Raw genomic sequence first — 24,577 nt, 5'->3', positions numbered from 1 at the left:
CACCCATCCCTCTGCTTCCTCTGGGACAAGGCTCAGCAAGTTGAAATGACCTGGGATGACAGTCCTACAGCCGGGAAAACCGCATTTGCCTGCTCCAAATTCTGTGCATTCTCAGAAGGAGGACACCTATTCTGGAGGACACCTGTTCAACTTATCTGTCCACTTCCTTTTATGTCAAAGCACTTCCCCACAGAAAACCTAACGAAGTTCGAAAACTTAGCCTTTGGTGGCTCACGACAGCTGTCCTCACCATAACACAATACAGCTGAACCACTGTCCTGAGTCAGTCATTCCAAACCTGACCATACAGGTGCAAACAGACTTTTGCGCTATGGCCCATCCCTAGGAGGAGGCCGCTCCACTTGTATGACGACAGGGAGGGAGCATGCCAGGAGGGTATTTCCCATCCCAAGACCTTCAAGTCTCCCCATCAGTGAGTAGGGCGGTAAAAGGAAGCTCACGAATAAGCCTTGCCCTTTATTTCTCTGCAAGAAGATGCAAATAAGGAAATAATCATAGGCACATTTCCCTGCCTGGAGAATAAAAGCATCTGATGAAAGAATCATAAAGCCAGATTCCTCCCTGGATGAAAGCACCAGCCTGCCTCGTTTCTAGGGATTTCTCAAGTCCTTACAATGGCCGGGCCCAAGCAGCGAGAGCGGCACTAACGCCCACAGCTGAGAGTATTTAGCAGCAACCGGGAGGACTCGTCCAGCTTTGGAACACTTTTAAGTCCTTAATGAACATTGTGTTGTTGCTGAGAAAAGTTAAGAAAGAACATTCCAAGTTTGATTGCACATATAATCAGCAGACCCGAAACACGTCTTAATTTGGTGTCACAATAAACAGGATTTATAAAATCAAGGGCTGGCCATTAAGCACAATTTTAGCGGCTTTATTAAATGGAGCTACCGTGAGCTTCCTTAGCAGGAGAGTGCCACCTCAGACCCAGAGACCCACTGGAACAAACCAGAGAACGCAAAACTGGCAGGCAAGAGGAGAGAGAGGCCTTCCTCCCCCCTTCCACCCCATCCTCCTTCTGCACAGCCTGACCAGGCTCAGTTGTCCTGTTTACAAACAGTGGAAGAGGCTACGTAGTATAAACAGAAGGAGGACAGGATCTCTAAGAAGGATTTTTCCCAGCACACTGCTCGGACTTCACAAACAACCCTGTGAACAGCAGAGTGGGGAACTTTCTTTCACGGTCTTGTCTTAGCTTAACGACAGCTTGATTAATACATAAAACAAAAGTGATGTCTGAGATGGGGCCAACGGGAGAGAAATTGAATGGGAGGTAACCAGCTCCCACGGTGTAACGAAGGCCCGGGTATTTTTAAGAATGAGTCCAAGATGTGGTGGCACACACTTGTAATCCTGGTACTTGGGAGGCTGAGAGAGGAGAATTGCAGTTTTGAGGCCAGCATACGGTATCTGAGCAGGACCTGGTTTCAAAACAAAAATAAAATAGGGCCAGGAGTGCAGCTCAGAAGCAGAGAACTCCTGGGTTCAATCTCCAGTGACGCACACAGTACACACAGTCTTCATTGTCGGCGGTTTCCCCAGGCTGGGAATCCCTGCACAATCTTCAAACCAATAGTGTTGTTCTCCTAGAACTGCACACTCCGAGGTCAGCGCCAGTCCTGAGCTTCTCTGCACGTGAGGACCACGAGTGTGCTAACACAGACCATCACACATCTGTGAAAAAATCCCATAGATACGGCGCTGGGCCAGGGACTGTACCTGCAAAAATAACCATTCCAAAACACCAGCTGGTGTTGCGCAGGACGCATCCTCTCAGGATGATCTTCTGATTGTCGAGGTTGTGCTTGCCGTCCTTCCAAGAGAGGACTCCCGAAAATTTATCTAATTTGTTGTTGGGTGCCTCACAGACAACAATCCCTAGAAAATAAAAAAAAGCAAAACTCTTTATACTCACCCCAAACTCTCTGTAGAAGCCCGCCATACTATTTTACCACCCTACTTTCGATATATAGTATATTTTTTCTTCCTTTTTAGACAGCCCAGTGTGATAGATACATGATTGTGCTAAAAAAAAAAATAATAAGCTGGGAGGTACAAAGATGGGAATCCATCAAATATCTTGAAGCAGAGCTTTCTGTGCTGTCCAAATAATAGAGACCGCAAAAGTCATGAGATTTTCTTTTTACCTAAAAATAAGAAAAACCACTTGACTTCTAGTTTAGAGCAGATTATTTTTGAAACTACAAGGTGGCGACAGTCCTAAGCCATTCATTTGACTTAATGTGAACTGTCATACAGGTTAAGATGGCAGACTTGCAGTTTCACACAAAAGTGAACCGTCCTTCTGGGCTCCTGATCAAGATCTTGGGGGTCTTACTATATCCTGTCCCACAAAAACTTGGCCTTTATTTGCCCCATGTGTTTGAGAATGCGTGTGATTCCTTTCAGCTGTTCCCTGCTTCTTATCTTGATTAGATTCAGCGTCTGAACACTCTCAAAGGCACCATATAACTTGCCCAAACTGGCCAGAAGATGTTTTCAGTTTGTTCTTTTTTTTATTTATTCCAAGCCCATTCCAAACCAAGGGCATGCCCATTCCAAATCAATGAATCAATTAGTTCCATCATTTGAATAAGAAAACACACATAGAGGGCGGGGGGGGGGGGGGGAGCACTCTCAATAGTAAAAGAAACCAGAAATAATCTTTTACGGACCTGACCCCTGACCCAAAGAAGGGGAGTTGGAATTTTAGAAGCAATGATTTTAAAGACAAGAAAGACAAGAGGAAAGGAAGAGATAGGAGGGAGGAAAGAATGAAAAATTCAAGCTGTAGGTAGAGGTAAGCAGGGTTCAAGTCAGTCAGGGGTGAGATTAGTGCCCACAAGTTGCTTGCCCTTAAAAACAATTTAAAAATATATTTATTTAATCAGAAATCATAAGGGCAGTTTGAAACATCAAAAGTAGTATTTGGGCTGGGCATGGTAGTATATGCCTATCATCCCAGTATGTGGGAGGCTGAGAAAGGAGGATTACAGGTTTAAGGCCCATGCCTGGTAACTTAGCAAGACCCCTTTCCCTGTTTCAAAATAAAAATAGAATATGAAATTAAAATAAAACAAAGAAAAATAAAAGTACCATTCGGAAAAGAAAGAGTCTCTCCAGCACTGATGGAATGGTTACAGGTGACCAGATGATCCTGGAGAAGCCCTGTATGATGCTGTGTTCGTTGGTAATGTAGCCTAGTAACAAATACTGGAGGTAAATCGGGTTATAAAGAGAAAAAAATCTATTCTGGCTCACAGTCTTGATTGTTCCAGCCCATGACTCACCGATTCACCCATTACTTTAGGCTGGTGTTAGTACAACATGGTTGGAGTGTACGGGAAAGCCAAACCCCATGGCCAGGACACAAAAGAGAGAGCAGACTCCCACAACCACCTTCGAAGTGCCCCCTAAATGGGTCCAAACCTCCCCTTTGATCCCACTTTTCCAACTGTACCAAGCTGAGGGTTGAGCTTTTTTTGTTGTTGTGGTACTAGGGGTGGAACCCCAGAGGCTTTCTACCTCCAGGCTATACTCCCAGACCTTTTTTAATATTTTATCTGAAAACAGGGTCTCACTAAGTTGCTGAGAGCCTCACTAAGTAGCTGAGGCTGGCTTCGAACCCGTGCGATCCTCCTGTCTCAGCCTCCCAAGCGCGGGGATTACAAGCGTGCGCCACCACGCCCAGCCTGAGGGTTGAGCTTTTAACATGGGCCTTTGGGGGACATGTAGCATCTGAACTATAGTGGATTCTGACTCCAGCTCCTTCCCATGCTGCTTCCTGAACTTAAAGATGCTTCTTCTTGTACCGCTTCCCTTCCCTCCTTGGGTTTGTTTTCTCCTTAGAACCCTCGGGCGTAGGTAACAGCAGCCAGCTGTCACATGAGCTGACCACATGTGACCAGCCAGACTACTCACACTAACAGTGCACTAAAAAACAAAAACAGACAGAACTCTTAGAGGACTGAGAGACAAATGGTCTCATACTATTTCTCCAACTTACCTTTCTCTAGTTTGACAAAAGTTTGGCCCCAAAGACCCTCCCCTCTGGGTGCTTACTGACAGCTTCCCAGACATCCATTGCTAAATAAGAAAGGGCTGACAGGGGGTTTCAGATGAGACAAAAAACCTGTACAAGGACATTTTTTTTTTTAACCAAGGGAAGGAGGTCAATAGTGGTTAGCTCCCATTACGGCCTGTTTATTTATTAAAAAGTAAATTAAAACGGATTGAAGCTAACTCAACTTGTTTGGATCACTATATTGCAGATGAGGAGTCTTGTTCTAAATTCTCAGAATTCATTAGCCTTTTCCTCGACTGATCATTTTCATCCCTGAATTTTGGGGAAACTTAAATTGGGTGGGTTTCACGCACAAAACCTAAATAAAATAACAGGTTAACAGAAGCCCTTGAAGCTTGTTCCTTTTTGGTGGTGGTGGTGGTAGTGTTCTTTTGTTTTTTGTTTTTTGACCCACGACTCAATTCCTCAGACTTCAAACTTGGCCACTTTAAAAAAAAAAAAAAAAGTGCTTTGGGCAAAAACAACATGATACATGATTCCTGCCAATAGAAATATAAAAAACAGGTTCATTTGATCATTTTTTATTGTCGTAAGCAAAGACTGACATAGAAGCAAACTGAGCCTTGAACATTTGGCTTAGTACTCCCAGGCCCCAAGGCTCAGCCACGTCTGGCCTCGCACCAAGGGTGGGGCTCTAGACACAAACAGGCAGTAAGGCCAAGGGGTTCTGCTTGGGTTCTTGGAGTCCAAAGCCCAATTCAGTCTTTCTCAAAGAGTGTGGTCCCCGTGATTTAAGAACTAAATATAGGGCTCAGACGAAACAAAATGGTAGGAACAAAGCCAAGCTCCTTTATTTTTTTTTTAACCATCAGATGTACTCGGCCTCTACTTTCTTATCCCTGTTAGCATAAAGCACAAACTTCCCAATTTCCTTTCTGACCCTTTCCCAAAGGGGTCAACATATTTTTTGAAGGAAAAGCTGTATCTCTATGGTCTCATTACTCACTATACTATCTATATAAGAGGATTTTAATACGTATTTATTGGCTAGATGAGTGGAAAAAAAACATCAGATGGTTTCAAGAAAGAGGTGGGGAGATCCAGACAAGTATTAAAGAAAATGGAGGATGAATGGAAAAGTAGGTATGTTTCCATGGTAATAATGATGAAAGGGATTAAAATACCAGATAGCCCAGACACAATTGGGGGCTTAGGTTGACTAACGCTAATGGAATCCCAATAGATCTGAGAAGAAACCATCAATGGTCACTATGACAACTGATAAGGAAACCAGAAAAAGTAGCGTTGTTCCTCACACTGAAAACGTGTTCAAGAGCACAAAGTCATCTGAGGTGGGCAATCATACAACTGGGTGAGGTAGGGAAATTATATCAATAATGAGTGAAATAGATATAATCAAAGTAGCTGGTATTCTCTGCCTTTCTGAAAGACGTGAAAGCAGGGAGCCACTGACCTATTTTACAATCACACAGAAGTGCCCATCCTGAACAAAATCTCATTCTACACCTTTCTCAACACTCTAAATTCATTCAGTAAACTATTAGTTAATTGTTGACTTGATAAACTAAAATATTTACCTTAAAGAGAAAATTGGTAATTTGTCATGAAAAGGGAACTCAGTAACCAATATTCCATGACTTTCCAGAGAAGTTAGCTTCCTCTTTTTCTGTATATTATTAGCAATATTTCTTGATTATCTATCTGTACTGCAACTCTTCCACAAGACAAATTATGTATTTAGTAAGACATCATTCTGTCTGTTTGAGAATTTCTCTACTCAAGAACTTCTTCTTTTTTTTTTTTTTTTTTTGTGGTACTGGGGTTCCTGGAAGCCCTTCTACTTCCGGGCTACACTCCCAGACCTATTTTATATTTTATTTGGAAAAAGGGTGTCTTAAGCCAGCATGGCTGACTTCAAACCTGCGTGATCCTCCTGTCTCCGCCTCCCAAGCACGGGGATTACAAGCGTGCGCCACCATGCCCGGCTAGCCAAGAACTTCTTAAACTCTAGAAGACTGCCCACTAATTTTGCCATGATTATTTGATAACTGTATATTCTTTTTTTAGTTAAGAAAAAAAGTTACTTTCCTGTTTTGGGGAAGTTTTTTTGGAGAGGGAGTACTGGGAATTGAACCTCTGAGCTACACCTCCAACACATACGTTTGTTTGTATGTTTGTTTGTTTGTTTTTGTTTTGAAACAATCTCACTAAGTTGCTGAGGCTGTATTTGAAACTGTGACCCTCCTATCTCAGCCTCCCAAGAACTGGGATTGTAGCCAGGCGTCACCATACCTGGCCCACTTTTCTGTTTTCTAAACCCCCTTTATTCTTCAAGGCCTTTAGCTACCATCATTTCCACCTTAATGTCCATGTTAGTACTAGCAACAAAAATGAAAGTTATTCTTCCTCTCTTCATGTGGAATCTATATCTCACACACCAATTGTGAGATAGGGCAAGGCTTCTGGCCAGGTATGAATAGAAAGGCTATCTGGTAAGCTCAAAATGTCACAAAATGCTAACCAAGCCTTTTTTAAATTATTTTTAACCAAAAAGAGATGCTTATTTTTCTGTTTTAATTGCACACATGCTATTCCTTTAGAAAGGACCACAAAATACACAGATTCCTGAATAAAGAGTCAACCTTTCTCTGGTCCAGAATTCAGTATTAACAGTCATACAAAATATGTAAACTTGTCATGAATTGCAAAAAACAGATCTCAATCCAGTCAGTAACGATATGCAAAAGATTTTTAAACACAGTCAGACAATTTACATCCGGGGCTTTCCCCAAGGCATAAGAATGTGTAGTTTACGAATGTGTAATTGACAAGTATTTTCAGTGACTCATCTGTAAAAGCTATTCACGTCCCATGTTTCAAGGCCTGCTCGATTTATTTTCACAGTTATTATATTAAGATTAAGTTCTATGCCTTTTCTTATAAAACTCTGGAGAGTGCATATTGATTTCCTTCAGGTGTTTGAAATGTCTAAAAATATTTATATGAGAACTTTTCAAATAAGTGGATTTACCTACCAAAATCTAACGCTGACTCACGTGTATTGGTTTCCATGTTTGGCCAGTTCTTTTATATATTCTTGTCAAGGATCCTGATATTTAAAACCACTGAGAACATTGCTTATTTAAAAAAATATTTATGTTGATATCATCTTAGTCTTGGATGGACTTGATCTCTAGTAATTAATCTTGTGCCTTTAGATTTAAAGTAGTTGCAAAACTATTTCTTCCCCTGGACAGAAGCCAGGCTGTCTGCTAAGTTCATCTCTCCGATGTTGCGGAGTTTAGTGCCTGGGGCTTCATGCTCTCAGTAGACCAGCTGTCTGGAGTTCATCTGCTGACCCTCATCTTAATAGATAGAGGACACTGGGGAACTTAATTAGTGGATCTGGGTCTCTGATTCCTTACCCGTAAATTGCAGCTACTAGTAATCTCTTCCTTCAAGAACTATAAAGATTTAATAAAACATCATCATCATCATCATCATCATCATCATCATCATCATCATGTGTTAGTGGCTGGTACACAGTAGTATTGTTCATGTGTCAAAAGCATGGTGAGGACCTGGGAACTTTAGGCGTTTTCCCTATTAAAGGCTCCTGTGGCATGAGCCCTTCTTCAAGGCTGTCTTCTATTCTGGGCTGTATATGATCTGTGAAAGCAAGGCCTGGGGAAGACTCCTATATCCTGCATCCCCAGGTGAAACCCTGGGCATTACAAGAAATATACACGTGAATGAGTTCATAAAAATGATAAGGTCATGCAATGCTTCAGGTCAACAGCAAGACCCTGCCCTTAGGCACAGAGTAGGGAGTCAGGGCAGCTTAGTAGGGATACCCTAAAGCCCAGTGACTCTCAGTTTTGACCTTACGTCAATTTGGAATCTTTTTTTTTTTTTCTTTTTGCAGTATCAGGAATGGAACCCAGGGGCATTCTACCTCCGAGCTCCACCCACAGCCCTATTTTTAGTCTTTATTTTGAAACAGGGTCTCACTAAGTAGCTGAGGCTGTCTGCGAACCATGATCCTCCTGTCTCAGCCTCCCAAATGCTGGGATTACAAGCGTGTGCCACCACACCAGGCTGTAATCTTTCATTTGAAATCCTCAGCGGAAACTTACCTAGGAATAGGAGTGGGAAATTCATGTCTTCAGATATTTGGAAGATATGCATTTATGATACGAGGACTATGAAACTATAGTTTGATGCTAGTCAAAGTATTTTAGTGAGTTGCAGAAGAAAAAAAAACACAGAGTAAGTAGAATCAAAAATAACGTCATACCCAAATTTTCCCAGAAGTTACAAACTAAAAGATTTACTTAACACAGTTCAAACATCGGAAAGAGTGTGCCTTCTATATCAGTCTGTTATACCTTGCCAGAGCTTGGTAGGCTATTTCCAAGTAGTCGCAATGCTAATATCATAATTGTGATTTAAACTAGAAAACACAATATATGGCTTTGATTTTCATGCCTTAAAAAAGTCTTTCTAGCCGGGCGTGGTGGCGCACGCTTGTAATCCCCGGGCTTGGGAGGCAGAGACAAGAGGATCCCGCAGGTTTGAAGCCAGCCACGCTGGCCTTAAGAGACTCTGTTTCCAAAAATAAAATAGGTCTGGGAGTATAGCCTGGAGGTAGAAGGGCTTCCAGGAACCCTGGTACCACCAAAAAAAAAAAAAAGTCTTTCTAGTCACTAGAGTAAAACCTGAAATTTACTGATGTTTCCATAAGACTAAGGTGAATAAAGAAAACAAAAAATAAGGGGGATAGAAAAATATTGGCAAGTAAAAGGGTCAAACAAACCATAATAATGCATGTAGGGATGTTTTATAAATCTGCATATGTTAGGCCGGGCGTGGTGGCGCACGTTTGTAATCCCCGCACTTGGGAGGCTGAGACAGGAGGATCGCACAGGTTCGAAGCCAGCCTCAGCTACTTAGAGAGGCTCTCAGCAACTTAGTGAGACCCTGTCTCCAAATAAAGTATAAAATAGGTCTGGGAGTATAACCCGGAGGTAGAAAGCCCCTGGGTTCCATCCCTAGTACCACCAAAAAAAAAAAAAAAAAAAAAATCTGCATATGTTGCTTTTACCTTGTCCTTAAGAGATGTTAAATAAATTGATTTAATTAATGTGGAAAAGGTGATGAAAATATAAAGGATGACGAGGGGGAAAAGACACCGCAAAGCAGGTGTGGTGGTGCGTGCGTATAGTCCCAATAGTTGGGAGGCTGAAACAGAAGGATCACAGGTTTGAGGCCAGCCTCAGAAATTCAGCAAAGACCCTCAGCATTTTAGTGAGACCCTGTTTCAAAACAAAAACTAAAAAAGGATGGGGGTATATCTCGGAGGTAGAGGATGTCCCTGGGTTTAATCCTCGGTACAAAAAAAAAAAAAAAATAGACACAGCAGATGAATAAAATAACATAAAGAGCAAAAGAGAAAGATGGAAAGTGAGTTAAAAAGGATTAAAAAAGAGGAGATTGATGCATCGGGGCAGTGGAATATGTGTAAATAGTGTATAGCATGTGAGTGCGGGAAAGAGAAACAGGCAGAGAGACTGACGTGAAGGCGCGCGAGGCAGGGCGTGGGGAAAAGTGGTTGGAGGGAAACTTGAAGGGCTTGAAATTAAGAGCGATCGTGGGAAGGCTGCGCAGTTCTGAACCGTCTCGCCTCTCAAAGGCTTCCCCGTCCCAAAGCTTTTGCATCACTCTCTTGGTCTTTAAATGTGACGGCTAACAGGGGAAATCTAATTTGTATATTGCATCTAATTTATTTCCTCTTAATCCAGCCATTCATTCTTCAGATGCTTTCTTGGAACTAGGAAATCACATTTTCATAAGGATAAACCCATAAAACACCATGTCGCCCTGAACTTTAAGGTAGACTAAAAATGTAACCCAAGATTTAAAAACGAAAATGTTTAGCAAAAAAAAAAAAAAAAAAAAAAAAAAAGCAGTTCTTATGCCAGTAGGAATGAACCAGCCTCGTGAATTTCACATTACATGTTCTCTGAACATGACCACGGTTTAAGTATACGTATTAAAATAGAGAGGTCTAGGCTTCCTTGATTTGGGAAAACAATTATATTTTGGTGATTTGTTAAGTGATTTTTTTTTTTTTTTGGTGGTACTGGGGTTCCTTCTACCTCCGGGCTACACTCCCAGACCTATTTTATATTTTTATTTGGAAACGGGGTCTCCTAAGCCATCATGGCTGGCTTCGAACCTGCGCCATCCTCCTGTCTCCGCCTCCCAAGCGCAGGGATTACAAGCGTGCGCCACCACGCCCGGCTTAAGTGGCCAATTCTGTGTGAGGTGTATTCAGGTCACATCTAGTAAGTAATAATTATTAATGCTTTTTTTTTTTTTTTACTGTTGATCCTGGGGACTGAACCAGGGACATTCTAACTCTGAGCTACACCTCCCAAGCCCTTTTTATTTAATTTTTTTATTTTGAAACAGGGTCTCACTAAGTTGCTGAGGGCATTGCCAAGTTGCTGAGGCTGGCCTCAACCCTTTGATTCTCCTGCCTCAGCCTCCCAAGTACCAGGATTAAAGACATGTACCAGCACACCCAGCACAGATTCTTAGAGGGTGTGGCAGAGATAGCACTCAACAAATACCCATATTTGCTATTTCCTCAACTCCACTGCAGTTGGGTTAGCAGGCAACTCATGGCAGCCCATGAAATAGGAAAAAAAGAAGCAGTTAAAAGCCAGTACGTCTCTTCATCTTGCCCTTACCCTGATGGGGGACATGAGAAGCCATTAGTCCCAGTACCAAGGATGCACAATGGAGCAGACTATTCAACCCACATGTAATGTGACCTCTGTGTCACCAAGATTCCAGGGTCTCTGTGACCACATCATAGTATAGGCCATCTGTGCCCATGTCTCTGAAAAGAGACTAAAGAATTAGAGCAATCGTTTTCTGCTTTCTGTTGGTGAGGAAGAGTGAATATCCTACATTTCTACCTCCTTAGGAATTGACAGGGGTAAAAGAAAGTTCTGCTAGGAAAGAAAGAAGTAATAGAAATTATATTTAGGTTGCTCTTTATAAGGCTCCATAAATATTCAATGAGGTATTTTAAGCAAGTATTTCAATTCATGAAAACAATTTCCTTTTCTTGGGCTCATATAATGGCAAATTTTCATTGAAAAAATTTACTTGGTTATAATGATGTATAATTTGTTTTAATCTAATCAAAATAGTTGTTGGGCCATTCAAAGTTTCCTGGCTAGTCCTGTGACTTAAATTTCAGTTTGGAAGAATATGTTTGTCTACAAATCCTTTTATGTGAGCATTCATTTCAGAGAGATTAAAATATTAATGGAATCCAGACAGTGTATAAGCCAACAGAAAGTATAAATGATATAAGCACTGTGCTATGCATTGGAAAGACTTAATAATGTAAACTGAGCTGTAATTATCTGTGCTTTAACTCAAGGGACAATGCTAAGAATCATGTTCCTATTTTACTTTAGTGTAATCCCAAAAGAAAATATTATGGAAAATTCTCAAACTTACAAAGACCCATTAATAAATAAAATCAACCTGTCTGTAAATATTAATATCTAGAGGTAGATTTATGAAGGAGTAAATCAAAAGACCACTGAGGGCTGGTAGGAAGGCGTCAGTGGTCCCCCTTGGCCTATCATGGTACCTAAAACCCTACCATTCATGTCTTTTCTCTTTGTTACCCTGTGGTCTCTTAATAACAAAATACAGCTAACCCTAGAATGAACAATACCTAGAGGCCCTTCCATGAATATTTAAAAATAACTTTAATAGGAACAAAGATGTAGGTGGAAATGTTTAGAAGAAGAAAATTGCTGAAGATGGGGGAGCTGGATGGAGTGAATTGGAGATAAGAAAACCATGGCTTGAAATTAAAGGCAACAGAAATATCCAGCTGACTTGGACATCAGAACATTCTTCCTGAACACCTACTCTCTTCCACACCATTTGGAGGTCCAGGGTTAGACCTCTGATATGAGCCAGAAAAATGGATGGACAGTCAGATCTAGGGCTAAAAATGAAGATCAGCGCTGAGGATTCTCAGAAGACTGCAACTGCAGCCACCACATGACCAGCTCTACCACTCCTGGGCTTCTGTCCAAAGGAACCAAAGTCAGAATACTGGAACAATACATACATGTCCATGTTTATAGGGGCAGAGTTCACAAGCGCCAAATCATGGAACTAACCTACGTGTCCATCCACGGAGGAATGGATCACAAAATGGTGGTGAATACACACGATGGAATCTGACTCAGCCATAAAGAAGAAAATTATGGGATCTGCAGGGAAAATTGATGAAACTAGAGACCATTATGCTAAGTGAGATTAGCCAATCTCAGAAAGGGAAGAATTATATCTTTTCTCTCATATGTGGAAGCTAGAGAGAAACTGAGTAACAGGAGGACTGCAGATGAAGAAGGAGGGGCTCCAGTGGATCTGTGGAGGGAGCTTAAGGAAGGGGGATAGAGATGCCATGAAGGTGACAGTTTAAATAGTGCTATGTACATATACAAAATTATCCATACAGATTTCAATGAAGTGGGATCCATTGGTGAACACCAAGTAGAGCGTGCGTGTTTACTCCCAACACCTTACACTTCGTTATGATGTATAATTACACCGCACCAATGAAAGTATTTTAAAAAAAAGAAAAAAAAAGAAAGAGTGGTGCGTGTTCAATGATTCTGCACAGGGCTCAGGTGAGGCCAAGGTGAAGCAGGTGAAGGGTATTGTGAGACGGAAGAGATGAAAACCACAGAAGATGAAATAAGGTGCAATAAATGATGAATTGATGAAGCTATTCTCCCCTCGCCAAACAGTTTTTACTCTTCAGCACGAGGAGAGGTTCCAGTCTTGGTGCCTCGAGAAAGTGAGGTCCTTCCACCAAGTAAAAAGAAACATAATTGGATTTCAGATAACGAGTCTGTTACACTTCTTTGTGGTTTTGAGATGTTTGTTTATCTGTTTCAGACACTCACCATCAAACCTTGCGAGTCTGCTGATATCTGCTCCAAGTTCTGAGGTAACCGACAGTGCGTGACGAACTTTGAGGTTTGTTTCCCTGTGAAATTAAGGGTATGACATGAATTTAAAAATTCTTGTATAAATACAAGAACAGCCTAACAGCATCTTATCCAAAACAATTATGCGGGTACAGCACACGCAGAACCTGACCCAAGAGATCCAGGGAACCCCCCCTTCTTTGAATGTCACACCATCTCTGGAAAGTGGGTGGGACTTCTCCAGGCTTCTGAGAGTGGACCGTCCACCCCAGCACATCTGTATAACAACACAGTAATCTGTTTTGCAACTCGCAAGAACAGAGAACATAATAAATATGGTTCCATGTGAACCCACTCAGACATCATGCATGAATGATAAAACACACCAGGAATGAAAACACACTTGCCAAATAAAGGAGGCCAGTATCACTCCAGAGCCTACGATCTATGTAGGAGTTGTAAAAGACAGTCACGGCTAATTTTACAGTAGCTGAAACTGAAATGGAAAAAGGAATACAGCTTTGTTCTTCTTGGAGAACTGATCCAAGAAATTCCTAAGTCTCGAATAGTACAACTTGGGTGGCCATCTTCTTATACCTAAGACCACTCCTACGCTGGACATATGGCTCTCTGGTATTCATGAAACAGCTTTCAGTAACTCCAAAGCCATTGTCCCTGCCTAGTACTTAAGTGGTTCTTGTCCCTCTTTTCTGAGCAGCTTAAGACCATCTCTACCAGCATCCTATCTTTTTTTTTTTTTTTTTTTTTTTTGGTGGTGCTGGGGGTGGAACCCAGGGGCTTTCTACCTTCGGGCTATACTCCCAGACCTATTTTATACTTTATTTGGCAACAGGGTCTCACTAAGTTGCTGAGAGCCTCATTAAGTAGCTGAGGCTGGCTTCGAACCTGTATGATTCTCCTGCCTCAGCCTCCCAAACGCGGGGATTACAAGCGTGCGCCACCACGCCCAGCATATCTTTTATGTAAATGTTTAGTAAGGGGTTCATTTGGTCAGGAAAATTGATTGAATGCATTCCATAATCACCTAAAGATACTCAATAGTTCTCCAGGAAGATTGTTGTCTCTTGAGAGAATTGAGCGAACAGTTAAAAAAAAAAAAAAGTAAATACCACTGTGTGAAGCCGGGTGTGGTGGCACACGCTTAAAATCCCAGCATTTGGGAGGCTGAGACAGGAGGGTCGTGGTTGGCAGATAGCCTCAGCTACTTAGTGAGGCCCTTTGCAACTCAGTAAGACCCCACTTCAAAATAAAGAATAAAAAAAATAGGGCTGGGAGTGTATCTTGGAGGTAGAATGCACCTGGGTTCAATCCCTAGAACTGCAACAACAAAACAAATCCACTGTGTGGAATTATTTGCCAACCCCTAAAATATTGGAGTTTAGAGAGCCAGAAAGCAGGTGCTCCAAAGAGTACTGAATTTAACCACCTACAAGTAAGTTTCTAAATAATGTTAGGACAGTATGAAGTCAAGGCAAGGAACCCCATTGTTGAAATAGCTTTCTTCCAAAAAACTAAATTGTTTGTATAATTGAAGTTTGTTTGAAACTAATCTCAGTGATCAAAGAATGTCAATTTCTATTAGGCAGAGATGGCATAGGGTTAAGATAGTTAAAAAAAAAAAGAACTTTTTAAACCCAGTGCAGTGGCACGTGTACTATACTCCCAAGTACTTGGAAAACTGAGATGGGAGGACTGCAGGTACAAGGCTAGCCTCAACAACTTAGCAAGACCCTGTTTCAAAGTAAAAAAATAAGCCAGGCATAGTGCCACCTGCTTGTAATCCCAGTACTTGGGAGGCCGAGGCAGGAGGATCGCAGGTTCATGGCCAGCCTCAGCGACTTGTGAGGCCTTCTGTAACTCAGTGAGACCCTGTTTCAAAATAAATAATAAAAACTTGAACTCGGAGGTGTAGCTCAGAAGTAGAATGCCCCTGGGTTCAATCTCCAGCACCACACACACACACAAAAAAAAAAAAAAAAGTAAAAAGGGCTTGGAGTTGTAACTCAAAGGTAGAACGGCCGTGAGTTCAATTCCCAGTACTAAAACGAAAAAGAACTTAGATGAAGCAAAGATTTAAGTTGGGCCTGAGGGACAAGCATTCGATGTGTGTGCGAAGGCTCCTAAACCAACGTGTCCATTCACTTGAGCCACTTTTCAGATCGTTGATTCAGTCGGGTCATCTGGGCCAGAGAGCTCTAGTCCTCTGCCCCTGCTCCACATCCTCACATCAGAAATGACCACCATTTGGGGTTATGTTTTTATTACTTCCTCGGGGCTCTCTCCAATAATTCACCTCCACGCTCTAATACGAAATAAAGGGGGAAGAATGATCTTACACAGGCCTTACTGGTACTTTCTAAAACATTTTTACACAACTGATTGATGCCTTCAGTGTCATGGCACACACTTTCTAACCTGTCTGAATATCTTAATAAAACTTCCAAACGGTTTTTAACATAGGAAAAAAATACAGAAAATCCCTGCATACCTTTTATTCGGTTTCCCCTATTGGCAACACCTTACAAAACTAGAGTATAGTATTGTAACCCAGCTACTGATAATGACACAGTCAATATACATAAACACTCTATTGCCACAGGGATCCCTTAAATTGGCCTTAGATATACCCACTCTACCTACCCCAGCCCATCTTTGATAGCTGGCAACCACTTATCTGGTATCCATATATCTAATTTTGTTTTCTCAGGACTGTTACATAAATAGAATCACACAGTATATAAGCTCTGGGACTGGTCTGTTTTACTCCACACACTTCTCTGAAAAAGCATCCTAGATGTTACATACATTAATAGATTGTTCCTTTTTATTGCTGAGTAATATTCCATGATATGGATTTACCAGTCTGTTCCACCATTTGTCTGTTGAAAGATACCTAAGTTGTTTCCTTTTTGAATGCTACAAATAAATCGGCCATAAACATTTATGCGTAGGGTCTTGTGTAAACATCGGTCTTCATTTCTTTTAGATAAATGTCCAAGAGTGAAATAGCTGAATTGTATAGTAGTTATATGTCCAGGTCTTAAGAAACTGACAAACACTTTACACTTTCCCCAGAAATGTCTGAATGACCTTCTTTCTCCATCTCCTTGCCGATATCTGGAGTTGTTACCATATATATCAGCCATTCTGATATATCTGTAATGATCTCACTGTGGTTTCAATTTTCATTTCTCTAATCTGGTTAGATTGTTTATTATTTTTTAGAATATTTTTATATATTCAAGATCCAGGTTCTTTGTGAGATAGACGCTTTGCAAGTGGTTTCTCCTGGTCTGTAGACTATTATTATATCCTCTCAACCTGACTTTTGACTGAACAAAAGCTTTCAATTTGATAGAGTGTGACTTGTCAAATTCTCTTTTTATGGGGCATAATTTTTGTGTCTAATAACTCTTTGGCTCATCCCACATCTCAAATATTTTACTCTATTTTTTTCTTAAAAACTTTATAGTTTTATGTTTTACTTTTGAATCCAATTGTGGGGGATATGGGGAATTAAACCCAGGGGCTTTCTACCTTGGAAATACCCCAACCCTTTTTATATTTTATTTTGAAGCAGTGTCTCACTAGGTTGCTGAAAGATTAACTACTTGCTGCGGTTGTCCTCAAATCTGCAATCCTTCCGTCTCGGCCTCACAAAAAGTGGGATTAAAGGGGTATGTCACCACATCCGACTTCAATTTTCTTAACAGTCCTAAGACTATTCAAGTGATCTCTGTTGCGTTGGATATATAGTTTGCGTTTTTTGAGGAAGTAATCCATTTAATCTAAGTTTTCAAGATTATGTGTGTAGACCTGTTTGTAGTATTTCTTCATAACTGTTATCCATCTGCGGTTTCAGGATCTGTAGTGAATTCCCCTGGTTTGTGATATTGCTAATTTCTCTCTCCTCTTTTTTCCCTTTGTCAGTCTTGCTAAAGGTGTGTCAACTGAATTAATGTTTTCAAAGAACTAGTTCTTCTTCATTGATTTCCTTATTTTTTCTTTTCAATTACTGATTCTTGTTCTTATCCTCATAATTCTCCTTCCTTCTGCTTCTTTGGGGTTTGTGTTTTGTGTTCTCTAGGCTCTTGAGATGGGAGATTAGACTACTGTCTGAGACTTCTTTTATCAAGTGGATAAATTCGATGCTATATGTTTTCCTCTTGGCACTATTTCAGCTGCGTCTGAGACTGTTCTGCCCAGACCTGGAATAGGACCACAAAGACCAAACTCTATTCAAATAGTTCAGCATAAAAATGACTGAGGAGGCATTGGTGGGAAACATGGGCTCTGGTATCACACTGCCAGATGAGAGCTCTACCTTTATGCTTCAAAAGTTTTAGAAAGCCGGGCGTGGTGGCGCACGCTTGTAATCCCCACGCTTGGGAGGCAGAAACAGGAGGATCGTGCAGGTTCGAAGCCAGCCTCACTGGTTTAAGAGACCCTGTTTCCAAATAAATATATAAAATAGGTCTAGGAGTATAGCCCAGAGGTAGAAGAGTTTCCAGGAACCCCAGTACCACCAAAAAAAAAAAAAAAGGTTTAGAAAAATAACCTAGTCTCTAAAAACTTGGTTTCAGTATCTGGACAATAGGGCTTACACAAGACCTATATATGGATTAAATAATAAAAATCCATCTAATAAACACTCACATATGGTGTCATTAAAATATAAGTATTCATTAAATATTTTTTACCAAAGTGAATCCTCTGAAAGAGATCTGCTGTGTGGTCTATAACTAAATACTAAACTAACATCATTGTCAAAGTTGCACCCTAATCCTTTCTCTTCTTTATCTTCATTTGACACAATCCCAAAGGCTGCTCTTCAGTTCTTTCTTCTTCGGGGAATCTTGATCTCCAGCCTTCTCATTTTCCTTAGAATATTACCTGAAGCCGGGCGTGGTGGCGCATGCTTGTAATCCCAGCATTTAGGAGCCTGAGACAGGAGGATCGCAGTTCACGGCCAGCCTCAGCTACTTAGTGAGGCCCTTTGCAACTCAGTGAGACCCTGTTTCAAAATAAAGAAGAAAAAATAGGACTGGGGTGTAGCTCGGAGGGAGAACGCACCCTGGGTTCCATCCCAATACTGCAAAAAAAAAAAAAAAAGCAAGCTACTCAATTATTCTAATTTATAACTTACCCATCAAGCTCGGCAGTTTCAATATAACAGAGGCCATGTGGCTCACTACTTGATAGAAGCAGCAAATCAGCCTGTTTTAGGAAATCGTGAGAAAAGAAAACAAGACTGATTAGAAGTCTACAATACTACTACGATTCACTACTAACCAGCTGGTGGAACCTTAGCCATGAATAAAAGGGTGAGATCCTGCCCCACCTCCGGGTCACAGGCCCTGAACCAGCCCTCCCTCTGCTTCTCTGTCCATGCTTTCAAGCCCTGGACCACTGCCATTGAAGCAAGGGCTGTGGGCATCTTATAAATTAATAGCCACAGGTATCACCTTCTTTGAAAGATGCATAAATTCTCTTTTCTCGCTTTGACGGTTACTAATGGAGAACATAAATCACTCTCTAGTAAATAAATTGGAAGTCATTATAGACACATACTTTTGTTACCTAGTATGACCAGTTAGGAACAGGGAGCAGAAAGAGAAGATGAGGAAAAGACAGATGAGGTGGGAGACGCTGGGGAAGATGTAGGAAAAAAATATGAACGATGAGAAAGAAAAAAAAAGAAAAATGTAAACAGTGGTGGAAAGTAAGGGAGAAGAAAGAGAAAAGTGAAATGGGGCTAAGCAAGATGGGAAAAAACCAGAGTAAACATAATGAGGAAATACAGGCACTGAGTAATTGGCCCTTTTTAAGAGATAAGTACTTTTTTGGAGGATAATAGTTTGCAAACAGCCTCAGCTACTACTTAGTGAGGTCCTTTGCAACTCAGTGAGACCCTGTTTCAAAATAAAGAATAAAAAATAGGGCTGGGGGTGTAGCTCAGGGGTAGAATGTCCCTGGGTTCCATCCCCAATACCGCAAAAAAAAAAAAAAAAAATTAGAATTACTCATATTATCAAGTCTTAGAAGTTCTATTGGGAATCAATTCACTTGTTTTATTGTCTATAGCTTTTAAATGTCCAGGTGTGTGTGTGTGTGTGTGTGTGTGTGTGTGTGTGTGTGTGTGTGTTATAAATTAGGATCAAATAACTGAGGAAAAACCCCCTCAATGTCAGCCCTTTATAGAAATAAGTGAGTTTGTATTATCAAGGTTTCTCCTCAGCTCCGAATAAACAGACACAACAGCTTCTCTGGGCATAAATTATTCCCTGACTTATCACAGTGTGAACACAGTGAACCCCCTAAAAAGCAGTGTGGATAAAGTGTATACGAGCTGGGCTCAGGACACACCTATAATCCTAGTATTTGTAAGGCTGAGACAGGAGGACCTCAGGTTCAAGGCCAGCCTCAGCAATGCCTCAGCAATTTAGTGAGACTCTTTTACCCTGTTTCAAAATAGAAAACAAAATAGGGCTGGGAGTGTAGTTTAGCAGTACAACATCCTTGGGTTCAATCCTTGATATACTATTCACGAACCAAAAATTACCCATCCTGATCTAAAAGGAAAAAATATATTTATGGAAAATTCACCTTGATTTTAATTCCCACATTTAAATTTCAACACATAGAGGCAGAGGCATGAGAGCAGTAGAGATCAATGCTCTTTGGGGCTATGGCTCTCCTTTGTTAAGCTTAAAAGCAGTATTGTAAACAAAATCCAGGATTCTCTCATTCTAACCCTGTTTATATTTATTTATTTATTTATTTATTTATTTATTTATTTATTAGCGGTACTGGGGTTCCTGGAAGCCCTTCTACCTCCGGGCTACACTCCCAGACCTATTTTTATATTTTTATTTGGAAACAGGGTCTCCTAAGCCAGCGCGGCTGGCTTCAAACCAGCGCGATCCTCCTGTCTCTGCCTCCCAAGCACGGGGATTACAAGCGTGGGCCACCACGCCCGGCTTCTAATCCTGTTTAAAATAGTTACAATACAGCCGGGTGTGGTGGTACATACCTGTAATCCCAGCATTTTGGAGGCTGAGACAGAAAGATCACAGTTTGAGGACAGCCTTAGCTAGTTAAAATGCATACAGAAAGATACCTATTTGTACCTAGGGTTGCCTTCCTTCAGAACCCTGCAGAGAGTGATCCAATATTACGTTTAATATTGACCTCAACTAACCGGGTGTGGTGGCACACGCTTGTAATCCCAGCATTTGGGAGGCTGAGATTAGAGGATCCTGGTTCAAAGACAGCCTCAACTACTTAGCGAGGCTCTTTGCAACTCAGTGAGACCTGTTTCAAAATAAAGAATAAAAAACTAGGGCTGGCGGTGTATCTTGGAGGTAGAATGCCCCTGGGTTCCATCCCCAGTACCAAAAAAAAAAAAAAAAAAAATGACCTCAGCTGTGTTAACACTTCACTTTGTGTCCACAGCTGGCTGGGAACTGGCGCCTTAGGCTCCATCGCCACCTGGCGGCTGGATGCTCTGGGGAGCTGTGACTCCACTTTCTAGAGCTAAGACTACCTCCCCATAAGCCTAACTGTTCCTGCTCTTGGTCTTCTGGGGAACCTGAGTCTTCTACCTTCCCTGCCTCTTCCTGGCTCCTTCGTTGTTGACAACCTTTTTCTCTGCTTGTGAAAGGAGAGAACGGACAGGTGTATCCAGAAGAGTAAATGGTCCATGAACTCATCAGCATGCAGCCAGCCATCCTACTTTCTAAGACACTCGGTAATCCTAAAAAGTCTCAGACCAGCCTCTAGCTGATCCTTCCAGTAAATCTCAGGAGACCCAGTGCCTAGTAGATCCAGAAACGTGTGGTCTGGATGTACGTATTTAGGACATTAAGGGCCTTTCCGTTACCGACTCTATCCTAAAAGCTTTGTATGTGATGTTTACCTGGCTTTCACGGAAATCCTGTAGTGTAGCTCCTGTCCTTAGTCCCACTCTACTAATAAGCAAAGTGATACCCAGAGTGGTTTATAACTTGTCTGAGCTGCGGGAAGTGAGGGAGCCAGGATCTGAATCTGGGCAGACTGAGGCGGTGCGTGCCTCAAGAGACATTAACATGAATAGAAACTTCCTTGCTCCAGGAATTTCATTGTTTAGTAAAGTCAGAATGTGATAAGGGGTCTAAGGGTCTTATTAACAAAGTGCAGTGGGTGGAGTAAAAATGAAAGAACGTTGTGTTGGCAGTAGAAGGAGGGCGTCGTGAAGGATTCTACATGCAATGGGAGACAGAAGCCCCCAAGTGAGGCTCTGGCAGGAGTAAGAAACGGGAAAGGAAAGTATGATTATCTGACGGGACAGCTGAGCCAGGCAGGCAATGGACAATTCTGACCAGAACCACCTCCCACTCTCTTCTATTTTTGTCCTTCTGCCTTTTTTTGTCTTGCTCTATCTTTTTGGTTTCTTCTGTCAATTTTTGGTGCCATTCCCCAGATTCAGCCATGTCTCTGACAAATGAAGCAGTGTTCCAACGCAATGCTCCTCCTCCCGCTTTCACGGGGAACAGAACAACCAAGCAATGAGAGCTGCCTCATGGGAACCTAAAATGAACATTCCCGCCAGAGGACACTTGAATTGAAGCCACAGGACATCCTTGAGTCCTCCGGGCCAATGACGTTGTCCTCAAGAGGTTTATGAGGCATAAATGATGTTTGTTGAGCTAATGACCAAAGGAAGCCAAACCTCAAGAAATGATAACCTGTAAGCAATACGTGTGTGTGCGTGTGCGTGCGTGTGTGCGTGCATGCGTGTGTGTGTGTGATACTAGGGATTGAATCTCCAGGGACAGCATTATACCTCCAGGCTACTCCTCCAATACTTAATTATTTTTGAATCAGGGTTTTCTGGGTTTCTGAGAGTCTCACTAAATTCCTGGAGCTGGTCTCAATCCTGTGATCCTCCTGTCTCAACCCTCCAAGCCCTGGGATTACAGATACGCACCATACACCAGATTTATACCAGCTTTTAAGAATGTGCAAAATACTCTCTCACTATCGGATCATTTTATTCCCTTAACACCCCGTGGATGGGTATTGTTCCCAACTGTACGAAGGAGGAAGCTGGAGAGGTTGGCCATCCAGACCAACTAAATTCACTTTCCAAAGTCATGGTGGGAGCCTCATCACTTCTAACTGAGGACCCCGGAGCTCCCAGAGACTTAACACCATACTCGTGGACACCCAGAGCTTCAGCTGCAGAGCTGGCACGAGAATTCAGACTTCCAACATAAAATGTGTATTCTTTTCTCTGGTGAACTACTAAATCACTGGAAAACATCTACAAAAAATAGTACGTGTTTCAACTTTCTTGTGTTTTGTTTAGCTTGTTGGTGTTTTAAAACCAGAAGTACAGTGGTGAAAGCACTTTGAAATCATCCTGCAAGCTGATGGAAAGATAAATTTGTAGAATTAATTTGAACCCCATTTATGGATCTTCCCTAGCTTTTTAAAACATTCTCACACACAGAGTCCTTTATCTTCTTCATCTTACATGATGTTATCTTTTTTTTCCTAAATCTCCTCAAAGTGACACATGCATTATTAGATTGTTCAAATTATTAAATTCTGATTCATAACAATCAGAACTGAATCATAAAATGGAAACTATATGAGATTAGAGGCAACATTTTTTACTTAAAATTTAACGATGCACTAGATACATCGTTGCTTTGGTCTTTATAATTAAATTAATTTGAGAACACAAAACAGGATGGCAAATAAAAGAGGAGGAGGAGAGGAGAAAATAATAATGGCCATCACAGCATTCATTCACAGACAAACTCTTCCTCTGGTCAAAAAATGTCCTCGCCTGTATATTTCATTCCCACAAATTGGTAACTGCTTATAAACAGAACATTAGCCATTTCCTTTTTTTAAACATAGAAAATAACGTGGTTCCCTCTACACTTTGGCAAGAACTGCTTCTTCCATACAGTTTGGACAAACATATTTTTAAATAATCTTTCCCTGAAAATTTTTCAATTTCTACTGGCATAAATATATCAAGTAAATATATGCATATATATTTACTACTCTATATGTGATATATATATGATGTATGTATGTATGTATGTATGTATGTATGTATACAGAGAGAAATGAGAGTTTGTTTACAGCAGTTAGACTGAAAGAACTAATAAATCTGATTTGAACCTAGGAAATTTAATATAACAATGTAGGCAACAAGACCACAAAAAAAATTGCCTCTCTAGAGGCACATTAAAGAGAGGTGCTTAAAAATAAAAACTAAATGAGATGTTCTCATGGGCCAAGTGAGAGCCAAAGTCCACCCCGCCCAGGTCTAGATTTTAGATCAAATTAATCTTTCTGGACCTATTGTTTCTGAAAGATGAAGATTTTCAATTCCTATGAACTCAAGAATGCCTTTGGTTTTCAAACAAAAATTTAACTATAGCAAATACCTAAACCATGAATGCCTTTTTTTTTTTTTTTTGAGAAGGTGGGGGATTCTTTTCAAACAAGTGGAATGGCTGAATTCTCACAATGTTCAATGATGTTCAGTCCAGTAAGGATTTTATTTCTACCACTATCTCAGAAAAGCAAAACAAAACAAGAGCACTGCTATTGTGGAAAGGAGAAAGGGGGGCCTGGCACCCAGGTTCCAGGTACTGACTGCAATAAGAACTCTGCAGTATGGTTTTTAACAATAATTTCCTTGGTTCTTCTAATGCAAATTGATCTCACTGTGATATTTGAATTATATTCTGCAGTTTTCTTGGTTCAAAAGAGTAAAACTAAGAGCTCTGGAAATTCAGCCCAAAGTATTGTTGAGTTTGTTTTTTTGTTTTTGTTGTTTTAATGTGCAGCAAGAGGGTTTCTTACTTAGAAAACAAAGCTAAGATGTTCCTGAATATGTCAACTAATTGGCATCTTCAAGCAAGCTTCTTCACTTGCTGAAAATTGACTGACATGAATCAAGTTGCAAATTCTAAGTGTGAACACGAACAGATAGAGGATATGAATCTGAATTGGGTACAACAGTGATCACTTGGCTTCCAGTAGCGTAAGTCTGGAGCTCCTGATCCTGGAAGCTTAGATTCAGGATAGTTAAAGCAACTGCGGTAAGCTAAGCATGGTGGTGCACGCTTGTAATCCCAGCACTTGGGAGGCTGAGACAGGAGGATCGCACAGGTTCAAAGCCAGCCTCAGCTACTTAGTGAGGCTCTCAGCAACTTAGCGAGACCCTGTTTCCAAATAAAATATAAAATAGGTCTAGGAGTGTAGCCCGGAGGAAGAAAGGCCCTTGGGTTCCACCCCCAGCACCACAAAAATAAAATACATAAAGTAACTGCAGTAACAGGGTCAAAAACACCCAATGACCATGGTTAGGAGTGAGGGGCTCTGGAGGCAGACTACCTGTATTTTAACACCTGACTCTCCCACGGGCAAGCTATTTAATGACACTGAA

General features: G+C 41.1%; 1 protein-coding gene across 1 annotated transcript in view; it reads right to left on the bottom strand.

Annotated features, from left to right (window-relative positions):
- ATP8B4 (ATPase phospholipid transporting 8B4 (putative)) overlaps positions 1 to 24,577 on the bottom strand; it is a gene marked incomplete at both ends in the record, with an annotated part of 117,936 nt that overhangs the window by 8,956 nt on the left and 84,403 nt on the right. The window contains 3 exons of the mRNA XM_080707016.1: positions 1,741 to 1,899; positions 13,078 to 13,160; positions 18,269 to 18,339. Coding sequence (XP_080563142.1) covers positions 1,741 to 1,899; positions 13,078 to 13,160; positions 18,269 to 18,339 — 313 coding nt within the window. The remainder of the gene's footprint in view (positions 1 to 1,740; positions 1,900 to 13,077; positions 13,161 to 18,268; positions 18,340 to 24,577) is intronic.

This window comes from Muscardinus avellanarius, assembly GCF_963383645.1.
Source record: "Muscardinus avellanarius genome assembly, chromosome: 12".
Classification (NCBI taxonomy): domain Eukaryota; kingdom Metazoa; phylum Chordata; class Mammalia; order Rodentia; family Gliridae; genus Muscardinus; species Muscardinus avellanarius.
The sequence above is the reverse complement of the archived record's forward strand: the minus strand, read 5'-3'. Positions and strand labels throughout refer to the sequence as shown.